Raw genomic sequence first — 11,525 nt, 5'->3', positions numbered from 1 at the left:
CACTACTGGTGTAGTTAGAGTGGATCATATATGAACTAGGGGCATTTAAATGACCTGATAACTTGAATAACCTGAACTACCCAACCTAAATTACAAGGGTTAGGTTGGGTTAGTTTACAATTTGGGTTTTTTTTTTTTTTTTTTTTTGTATTTTTCGGGTTGGGTTAGGTCTCGGGTTTGGATTTTGAAAAATTTGGGTTGACCCGACCCAACCCAACCCGAATTTCTAATATTAATGTTAAATATATATATATATATATATATTTTTTGAACTTTTAGGCCTTAAGGATTCACTTTCTGTCGTTCTCCTTCTCCTTCAGTTTCCGTCCTTCTCCACTTTAGTCCTCAGCCCCTAAATGGCTCAACCTTAAGTTCGAGTTCGACCATTCATCTTCGTCGTTGTTCCGTTCCTTTCGACGTCCCATTTCTCCGTTCCGTTCCGCCGTCTCAAGTTCGACTTCCACCGATCGTTCATCCGTTTCAAATCTCAAACGCTCATCTTCCACCGTTCGTCCGTTTCAGTCTACCGCTCATTTGCTATCATTCAAGATTTGTAATTTCAGATTTCAAACTACCATTTTACTCTGACTTTTTTTTTTCTTTTTCTTTTTAATTTCAGATCTCCACTTCTTGTTTCCCAAAATTTAGATTTCCACTGACACGTTTCAAGGTTTGTAAAAATGTATTTGTGTTGGTGGTTGTTTTATGTATTTTCTTCATTGATGGCTGATTCATTACATTGCTTTCATGCTTGGTTTATTTTATTTTATTTTATTTAGAATTTGTGTTGGACTGTTGGTGGATTTTTTTAGTATTTGTGTGGGTGGTTGTTTTAGATTTGTCTACTTTGTTTATTGAATGTATGCACTGAATAATTATAAATGATCTTAAATTTGTGTTTTTTGTTTGGTGATTGTTCTATTTTGAGTCTTTGACCATAGTCTCTCTATTTTTATAGGTTATGGACAACAGTAGTAGATATCTTAGCCAAACTAGTCCTAGTCCTAGCCTTAGCCCTAGTCCTGCTCTTCCACCTGTCGTTGCTAACACAATTGAAATTGGGAATTCAAGTAAACCACCACTGCCTACTAAGAAGAGGCCTAGATCTACAAATACAACCACCATTGTATGAGATCACTTCACAAAGTTAGAAAAGAATAGTACTAGGTTCACGTGCAATTATTGTAGTAAAGAGTATTGTTGTGAAACTACTTCTTGTGGGACTAGCACATTATGGAAACACTTAAAAAATCAATGTAAGAAGTATCCATATAAGGAGAAAGAAAAAGGACAAACTATTTTGACTCTTCAACCTTCTAATGATGGAAAATGTGGTAGTAATTTTGTGACTACATTTTTTAGTCAACAAGCATGTAGAGAAGTGTGTGCTAAGATGTTAATTATTGATGAATCGTCATTCAAATTTATAGAGAATGAGGGTTTTAGACATTTTTGCAGTATCTTGTCCTATGTTTGATCCTCCTTCAAAAGTAACAATTGCTAGAGACATCTATCAACTTTATCTTGAGGAAAAAAGAAGTTAAAATCATTTTTAGTTAGCAATTCTCAAAGAGTCTGTCTTACAATTGACACGTGGACTTCATTGCAAAATGTTAACTACATGATACTCATTGCACACTTTATTGATGCAGAATGGATTTTGCATAAAAAAAACTTTTGTCGAGTTGCTAACCATAAGGGTGAGATGATTGACAAGGTCATTGAGTGTTGTTTGTTGGAATGGGGGGTTGATAAAGTCTTTTCCATAACGGTTGATAATGCAAGTTCAAACAATGGGGCTATTTTGTATGTTAAGAAAAGACTTAGAAGTTAGAAAACCCTAGTGTTAGAAGGTGAATCGTTATACATGAGATGTTGTGCTCACATATTAACTTAATTGTAAATGATAATCGAAAGAAAAGCTTGATTCCATCGCTAGTGTTCGTAATGCTGTAAGGTGTGTTTGGTCCTCTCTTATGAGATTGACAAAGTTTAAAGCTTGTATGGAGCAAGAGAAAATAGAATGCAAAGCTCCTGTTTGTTTGGACGTGGCAACAAGATGGAATTCTACTTATCTTATGTTTGAGCATGCACTCAAATTTGATAAAGCTTTTCAAATATTAGAGGAAAAGGATCTGGATTATTAGGACTATTTTGTTAAAGATGATCACGGAAAGAAGAGGGTAGGGCCACCAAGTAATTCTGATTGGAAAAATGTTGAAGTGTTTGTCATGTTTTTGAAGGTGTTCTATGATATTACTATGAAGATAAGTGGTTCTTTATATGTGACTGCAAATTCTTTCTTTCATGAGATGTGAGGTTTTAATGAGCTTTTAATTCGTTGGAACAACGGACATAACTCTATTTTGTGTACTATGGCTGTAAATATAAAGGCAAAGTATGACAAATATTGGAGTTCATTTGACAAAATTAATAAGCTTGTATTTCTAATTGTGGTGCTTGACCCTCGTTACAAATTGGGTTATGTATGCTTTTGCTTTGAAAGTGTTTATAATGATGCTATGACTAAAGCTCTTGCTGATAAGATTGAAACTTATTTGATGCGTTTGTATAATTTTTGCAAATCACAAGTTGATGGCTTTAGTGATGATTTGAGTGTCCAAAGTTGTATTTATGAACAAGTTGAATCAATTGACAGTCCAAGACTATTGAGTTTGAGAATTATTGTTGAAACTAGCACGAGTGGTCTTGTATTATCACATTACAAGAGAAGAAGAGAAGAAATACATACTTTAGAATTGCGGAATGATGTGGATCGATATTTGTCTAACTCTTGTGAAGAGCTAAGTGATCATTTTGATGTTCTGGGTTGGTGGAAACTAAATGGCTATAAATACTGAGTTTTATAAAAAATTGCTCAAGATGATTTTGCCGTTCCAGTGTCTACTGTGGCTTCTGAATCAGCATTTAGTACAGGAAGAAGGATTTTTTTTTTTTTTTTAGAAGTTCATTATTACCTAAAATAGTAAAAGCTTTGATTTGTACACAAAATTGGATTCGTGGCAAAACATTCTTATTAGATCTTCCTCCACAAATTGAAGAAATGAAGATTTATGAAAAAAAAAATGAGAGTGGCAAGTGGTGCCTCCAACTTAATTGTTATTTATTTATTGCAATTTACTATGCATTTTTATATGGTATTATATACATTTAATCTTTATATTATTTGTCTAGATAATGTCAAGCCCTCTTTCACAACACAAGAACGAAACTCCATGAGTTGACAATTTTCATGGTAAGTTGAACACTTATATAATATATCTTTTTATTTTTCGTTGTTGGTTTATTTTTTTCAAACTACTTGGAATGTTTTTAAATTTTCAGGACTAAGTTGAATGCTCAGGATGCTAATAATTGTGGATTTAGAAGTTTGGTTCATAGTTTAGATGTGAGCTGTTGTTATATAATTCTATAGGATTAAGAACTTATGTGGTTATGTATTGTATTCTATTAATGTTGTACTTTATGTTTGTGACTAACTATGGATTCATGGATATGTGGTTTTCACAGATATGAATATATTGTACTTTATGTTTTAGAAGTTTGATTCACGTATATGTTTGTGACTATTGATTATAGATATGACAATTAATGTTTAAAACCTATTCTATGTTTATATTTATCTTGGATCAATGTTTTTATAATGATTTGGTTGTTGTAAGGTTTCTAAATCTACCAAAAACAGAGAGAAAAAAAATACACAACTCGACAATCCGGCACGAATTTTAAGGGTTGGGTATCCTATTCAGGTTACTCGGGAAGCCAATTTGACCAACTTGAATTTTCGGGTTGATCCAAAAAATACCTCAAACCCAATCCGTGTACACCCATAATATGTACTAATGAAAACTTGGTAGATCCTTTAACGAAAGGACTAGCTAGAGAGAAGGTTTTCAAAACCTTAGAAAGAATGAGACTCATGTCTATAGAAAGATGAACCACGTGTGAGGAAAACCCAACCTATAGACTGGAGATCCCAAGAAATAGGTTCAACGGGTAATAACTGATCACAACTGATATAAAATAAATCATGCTAAAACAAAGACAAAGTTTCGTTCCATGACCTAGAGTCTGAGCATGATATACTGAAGCATAAGAAAGGTTGAACTTAGTTCTTATGAGATCTGTACTTGATGTCAAGTGGAGTACCTAGCTACAAGAGTACTCTTGATAGACTCACCTATGTGAATGTGGAAGTGGGGGTCGCTTTCTATGGAATTTTAGGTGAATTTTTTAGAGCATTCACTAAATGGAGATACACGTGCTAAGTCTTAAAGTACGGGCTTTTGAACTACACCCTAAATAATGTTGTGTGTGAGATGTTGTTAGAGATAGAATTCAAAATCAATAGTTACTCTAATATGTTCTAAATCATCTTCACTATGTAAAGGTTCAAGTCGTAAGACACTTTTACTTATACATAGTATTGTATAGATTGATATTGCTTGATGAAAAAAATGTTTTCTTTTGTTTTAAATTTTCAAGTGGAGGATTGTTAGTGAAAATTTGTTTAAAATGAAAAAAAAGGAAAAAGAGAATCCCAAATTGGTTATTTTATCAATCGAAAAGCTCCTCATATACCCCACCTTTGTTTGTGGGTTTGGACCCAAGGGGTACCCATGTTTTAGAGAGAGTGTGATAAACAAATGTGGGTATGGTGCACATTCTATATGTAGGCGGGTCGACTCAGTGCGGCTCATGTGTGTGAAATTATTTTTTTAATAATAAATAAGTTTTTTATCCACAACTTAGTCTGTTGTTTGTCCGTTTTGCAGGTTTTATTTTCCCGACGACTACTGTTCGTGCCAATCAATTGCTGTCCTCTTTTGTCTGTCGGGGGAGCCGTTTCCAGGAGTTGTTTCCAACACATTGAAAAGGTTTTCTTTTTGTCAAATGATAGGATGAAATTTGACCATATATATGTAAAAGTGAGAAGTTTATGGCCCATTTGGTAACCATTTAGTTTATTGTTTTTAGTTTTTGAAAATTAATTATATAAACACTCCCGCCACCTCTAAATATTTTGCTTTGTAATATTCTTTTTACTAGTGTTTTTAAAAAAAACAATCAAAATTTAAAAAGAAAAAAAAGTACTTTTTAAAAATTTATTAATTTTTAAAAGAATTTAACTAAAATTCAACTCCACTTAAGGTTTCAAGCAAAAAATCAGCAGGTGTCTGAAACTTGTGATCTTGACGTCGCTGTGTGCAAAGATCTTGCTTCAAAATTAACGCAGAAGCCGCTTGGTATTCATCTTCGAGGGGCATGGGCATTGCTATTAGATCAATTTCAGGAGTTGTTGCTGCAATCTCGGCCATTCATATTCAGTCTGTATTTGAAGCTCTAGCTATTAAGAAAGGATTAGACCTGGCCATCCTCTTGAATTATCAATCGGTGGTTGTTGAATCAAATTGCCTTCCAATAATCAATTTAATTTTGGCTACCATATTTAGTTAAAAATACAACTTTTTCTTAATTTATCGTTTAATTTTCTAAATAAATTTTCCAATTATCCAAATGGATTTTCCAAATTGACTCAAAATGATTGCATTGTCATATTTAAATTTTGGGTAATATCAAATTTTGCAAAAATTTAGGTAAGATTTGAGATATATATTGAATATCAGCGTTAATCCTATTCGAAATTCCATCGAAAAAGCTCAAATATGTCGAATTTCGGTGTTAATTACATCCAAGTTTTATCGAGAACCAAATATATAGAATCTCGGTATTATTTTGTCCGAGATTAACACCGAGATCAACATAATTACATGAATTAATTTATTGATTATTTAAATAATTTACCAACTATCTTTTCATATTTTTCTAAATTGTGTAATATTTGATGGTGTGATTTTTTAATTAATCGGTTTGGTTTTTCGATTTGTCGGTTTGTTTTTCGGTTTTTTTTGAGCTTTAGGAAGAGCTGAATAAAAGGGGAAAAGTGAAAGCGTGGGGGCATAAAACACAGGTGCGGTTAACTTTGTTTTTCCCTTTGGCCCTTCTCCTCTCATTCAGGGCTTTCCATTGCGCGATCTTTCTTTCTACGCCATTCTCCAGCTCCGGTATTGTTCCAATCCAACCTCTTTATTCATTTTTTATATGTTCTTTCAATTCATGCCTTCTGTTTTGTAATCGCTTCTGAAATCTCTTCAATTTTTTCATGTTTCTAAGCTTTTGAGGCTTTCAATTGTTTTTCTTTATCTGAAAATTGAATTCATATTCGAGCAGGATTTGTTGTTTGGATTTTCTTATGTTGGTAGTTTCAGCTTTGTGGGACGATCTTTGTTTGATTTGTTACGGATTTTGAGATGGGGATCTCAATTTTACCTTCCCGAAAATTACGATTCTTCTAATTGATTTTGTTGTTCTTCCCTGATTTCTTGTTTTTTTGGTGTACTGCTTTATTTGATTACTTTTGTGGGGTTTTTTTTTTTTTTTTTTTTTTTTTTGGGGTATCAGCTTCTTAGACAAATTGAAATAGCCAGCTAAAGCAAAGTAGAAATGGGGTTGACCTTCACCAAACTCTTCAGTAGGCTTTTCGCCAAGAAAGAGATGCGCATTTTGATGGTTGGTCTTGATGCTGCCGGTAAGACCACGATCTTGTACAAGCTCAAGCTCGGAGAAATAGTCACAACTATTCCTACAATTGGTGAGTTCTTTGATTAGAACCCCTTTTTCATGAAATGTTCAAATTTTGATTGCTTAATTCGAATTCTTGTTACTCATCTGTGAAATTGGTTCACGTGGGAACCTTCACGCATTGGATTGATTTGCCTATTTTTCTCCGTGTATAAGGAAATTTTTTTCTTTTTCAGTTTTGTACTTCTTTTAGAAAATTTAAAATTATTGAAGTGTTTTTCTAGATGCCGATGTTTCTGTCTTCGGATATTTATCGTGTTCTAGCTTTGAATATTCCTTGCATTATGTTGAAGTACTATTACAAATCATATAATATAGACCATGAAGTTTCTATGTTTCATTTATTTATTTCAGGATTTAACGTGGAGACTGTGGAATATAAGAACATCAGCTTCACCGTATGGGATGTTGGTGGTCAGGACAAAGTATGCATCTCTCTTCTCTTCTTGCTTGTCATTCTTGTGTGCTTATCAAATTTGTTGGCTTTGGCCTTTGGGAGGGAATATATCACTTGGTAGAGGTTGCTGATTAAGTGCCCAACTTTTTGCGATCAGCAGTCTTAATACTGCTGTCTGCTGTGCTGATTAGAACAAAATATAATTTCGGAACTACTTTTTTCATCTTGTAATGTGTTGTCCTTTTCTTGGAGTATGATTTAAGTTTTGATATTTGGATATGGCTTTATCTCTTAATCAACAAAATATTGGATGCACCATTTTCTATTTATAATATTACATCACATGTGAGTTGGAGAATTCCTACCTATGACCTTGTAAAAGAAGTAGAGATGCTTCCAAGATATATTCATGTTGGCTTGAATGCAACTTTTTCTCTTATTTTCTGTTATTATATATATAGATTTTTTTTAATATCAGGTTTTAGTCTTAGAAAATTGAATATGTATCTTATACAACCTCTAGATACCATATTTTGGTTATTAGAAGACGTGCGAAGCAGGCATTATTGATTATATGCTTTGGAAATGTTTGTTTGCTAGAAAGATTTGGAGTTTTTTCTAGGTTTTCTGTGTGGCCTTGGTTTTGAGAGACTTTATAGGAGATCTTGATCATATGCTTTGGGGTTCTTGTGATCTTCTTACCTTATGATGAAAATCAATATGCCAACTTGAGCGTAGTTCGATTGGTTAAGGCATCATATCCTTGACTAAAAGGTAGTGGTTTGAATCATTACCTCCACATGTGAATTAAAACATAAAAGTAAAAACAAAAGAATACATAAAAGAACAAGGGCATACAAACAACCAGCCTACAGAGGAAGTTCAACCTCTAGCTTTAGAGGAGTCAACTCCAATACAAGAGAATAAGACCTATCTGATAATTTCAAAATCCTGAGAGACTGACACCCACAAAGAAGAGTTAAATCTAATTCTAACAATATTACACACCTCTAACTCTTCTAAAAAAAAATCCACGCCTCTGAACCTTCAATCCCTTTGAAAATTCTAGCATTCCTCTCAAGCCAAACGCCACAAGATATTGGGAAAAAGGGGGAAAAAATGCCAAAGAAAAACTTTGCCCTTAAAAGAAGGATTCAGAAAAACTCCTGCCATCATTGGACGACAATCTTACCTCTGGGAAGAATGCTTTGGAATGGGATTCAAGGTATTCACTCTATGATGCAAGTCCTTTCATGCAAAGAATTTGAGCTTCTTGATAATTATAACCTAGAGAGAGGATAAAGGAAGGACACTGGGGGACCAAGGGACATATAGGAGATAGAAAAACAAGGTACAATCAAGCCACCCACCACCCCTGGGTCCAAAAGAGGAGAAGGATTTTTAGGTGTCAAGCGATCTTGGGAGGAGGTTTTTTGGAATTTTACTTCCTTTGATGCTTCATTTGGGCTGTTGGGCCCCCTTTTTTGGGCTGTCTGTGAGCATGTGTTATTCCTGTGTTTTTGATACTCAATAGTTGGAACTACATCTTGTAATTTCTATTTGGTGGCTTGTTTTGCCTCTTTTTATATGACCTTCGAGTAATCTTTCACTGTTCTGGATGAGTATTTTTACTTGGTAAAAGATGTTGCTGTTCATTATTGCTTGGAATTCTTCTTTCTCGATGCCTGTGTCATGGACCAACTATGATGCAGTGGAAAAATGCTATTAGGCCAAATCCATGGCCAAATAAGGGAAATCCATCCCTAAAGATGAGAGAGCACTCTCAAAAGAACCAAAGTTCTATATTCAAATGGATATTCAAAAACTTTCTATTATAACCCTAAATTGCCTATGTATAACCTTACAAGAAAATAAGACTAATTAACTAATTAGTTCTAAAAATCCTAACAAAACACTAATTAATCTAAACTAACAACTAAAAAATATTAAACTTAAATATACTAATTATCCTATAATTCTCTCGATCAAATTATGTCTCAATTTCAAGGTGTCTAGCTTGCTAGGCAGTGTCATAATTGAGATTTGGGAAGACTCAATATTATTCATTTTTGGGAAGACTCAATATTATTCATTTCATGTGTCTGCTTTTTCTACACAACTGTGATAAGATATTGTTGTGTATCTGGATAAATTTGATGGAAACTGATTCATGTATTATTAATATTTACCAATTGGATAGATTCGTCCACTGTGGAGGCATTACTTCCAAAACACACAGGGTCTTATATTTGTTGTGGATAGCAATGACAGAGATCGTGTTGTTGAAGCAAGAGATGAATTGCACAGAATGTTGAATGAGGTGTGACCCTGTTCTGTTTTTCTTTCCATACAATTGAACTTGCTTTCTTTTTTAGAATAAGGTTTGTACTGAAATTTCATAGTTAGATTCCTGTTCTATCATATATATGCATCCAAAGCGAGTAAGGGTGGCCCTGTTCTATAATATCATAGGTTGCTTCCTGTTTGAAATTTCTTGGAACTGATTTAATGTTTTTAATTAATTAATTTTTTCTTTTTTATAAGAATATCAATTAGATTTATCGTTACTTGCTAAGGTTCCCTTGCTCACTTTAAATGCTAATGACAGGAAGATTTAGAACTTACTGATCTGCATGTTTCTTATTTTTGTCTTAATATATATACCAAATGGAAAATTGGTGATGTTGTGTAAGGTTTCTTTTTCTCTACACATTACCCTGCCATCATAAGGTTTCTTTTTTTAATCTTAATCCTCTTATTAAGGCAGCAATTCATAATTTTTTGGCTTCTTAGACAATGAGTTTCCCAACTATTATGGCTTCAGGATGAACTGAGAGATGCTGTGTTGCTCGTATTTGCCAACAAGCAAGACCTTCCTAATGCAATGAATGCTGCTGAAATAACCGACAAGCTTGGTCTTCATTCACTCCGGCAACGCCACTGGTAAAGATACTTGTTTGTTTCTCCTGAAGTTATGATTTATTTCCTCAAAATATGGCATGTTACTGTGCCAATTTCCGTTTTAGTGCTTTCTTAGAATTACATTTTGGGGGAAAACCGGTTATACTATCTCCTTGTCAGATGAATGAGTGGCCTAAGCTCCGGGCCTATTATGGAAATATCTATCATTGTCAAAGATTACCTGAATGTATGTTGTGGAAAGATTCTAATATGCTGTTAAGATTTAAGAACCATGATCTGCAGGATCTGTGCTAATATGTAAATTAACATTCATCTCAGGTACATCCAGAGCACCTGTGCAACATCTGGAGAGGGTCTATATGAGGGTTTAGACTGGCTTTCCAACAATATTGCTAGCAAGGTCAGCCAAAAATCTATTGAGACCATCTTAAGTCTCATTTTCCCACTATATTTTAGTAAAAAAAAAATTGGTTCATATTTGGATATTGGCCTTAATTTCTAAATGGTGGGAACTGCATATTTACTTGGAAGATCGCAAAAAACTTCTTCCCTTATTTAAGACTTCCAATCTAAAAAAAGGATAACAGACTTACACCAATAAAGAACCATAAAAAGAACCAAATCTTGTAGTCCTCTTTGCTTGGAGAGCTCTATCTCTCTCTATCTTTTGAATATTTTATTTAATCAGTAAAATATGTGCTTCTCTTCAAAAGAAGTATTCATTTTGATGATCATTTGTAAATCTAGTAGCCTCCCTTCCTTTTACAGGCATGAGGCAGTTGAAGTTTTCGGCCGTCAGACTCTGGACTGTGGGTGAAGTTTGGCGATGATAGGGGTATAGTTCGTTTTTCTCAAGAAGTGTCTTTAGCAGCAGAACAGTTTGCCAGACTTCTATATGTACTCTCTGTTTGTATACTTGCGACTTGATCTAAAACTGTCTAACCTTGTTATAGTTTTCTTTGGGAAGTTGACCTTGTCATAGTTTCCTTGTGATCATATTATTTTGCTTTTGAGATCTCCATTGTCTCTCTACTTGGGTATGGAGTTTAGTGGAAGAACCTCATCTGTGCCGAAAATGTCATGCAAGGTTGGCTGGTGGATGCTGGCCACCAATCCAGATCAGACCCCTCTTCCTAAAATTGGCGAAGCTTTAAAATCAAGTGAAATGGGTTTGTCTTTATGGGGTTGCCTTCACTTTTTGCTTGAAATAATATAGGTGGAAATTTTAAGGAACCCTTAAAATCTGAATTGCCCCAATTTGATGAGTTTTTTGTATGGATGATCCATTCTCAGTCTAAATGATTAATGACCCACCTGTTGTGAATTATATAATATTGTGTTAGGGATGGCTATTTCTATCGTAATCCTAATGTGATGCTCATGTCTATCACGATCTTCATTTTTCTCTAGTCCATCGCAATATTCATGGTGAAAGCACAATAAAGTGTGAGAAAAATGAATATCGTGATAGACATGACTATCGTAGTAAGGCGACGATAGACATGGTCATCCTTACTGTGATACTTTAGTTGTGCGCTTTGAC

The 11,525-nt window shown here is 34.1% G+C and overlaps 1 protein-coding gene and 1 long non-coding RNA gene across 3 annotated transcripts; both read left to right on the top strand.

Annotated features, from left to right (window-relative positions):
* The first annotated feature begins 299 nt into the window (after positions 1-299).
* On the top strand, positions 300-3,467 carry LOC120079368 (uncharacterized). The gene is made up of 3 exons (XR_016530379.1): positions 300-670; positions 3,196-3,256; positions 3,346-3,467. It is a non-coding gene; the product is annotated as an uncharacterized LOC120079368 (long non-coding RNA).
* A 2,440-nt stretch (positions 3,468-5,907) lies between these two features.
* Positions 5,908-10,999, top strand: LOC120080168 (ADP-ribosylation factor 1). Of its 2 annotated transcripts, XM_039034740.2 has the most exons (7): positions 5,908-6,086; positions 6,484-6,673; positions 7,018-7,088; positions 9,261-9,380; positions 9,885-10,003; positions 10,301-10,382; positions 10,751-10,999. In XM_039034740.2, the coding sequence occupies exons 2-7, from the start codon at positions 6,526-6,528 to the stop codon at positions 10,754-10,756; spliced, it is 546 nt and encodes a 181-aa protein (XP_038890668.1). In that variant the 5' UTR covers positions 5,908-6,086; positions 6,484-6,525; the 3' UTR covers positions 10,757-10,999. The 2 variants fall into 2 exon arrangements, with proteins under 2 accessions (XP_038890668.1, XP_038890669.1); XM_039034741.2 differs by lacking the exons at positions 10,301-10,382; positions 10,751-10,999 and adding an exon at positions 10,142-10,203 and having other exon boundaries at positions 5,947-6,086.
* Positions 11,000-11,525: the final 526 nt, after the last annotated feature.

The sequence above is a fragment of the Benincasa hispida genome, chromosome 6 (assembly GCF_027475165.1).
Source record: "Benincasa hispida cultivar pf3 chromosome 6, pf3_genome.v1.1, whole genome shotgun sequence".
Lineage (NCBI taxonomy): Eukaryota > Viridiplantae > Streptophyta > Magnoliopsida > Cucurbitales > Cucurbitaceae > Benincasa > Benincasa hispida.
Note: the sequence above shows the minus strand (reverse complement) of the source record. Positions and strands in the feature narration are given on the sequence as shown.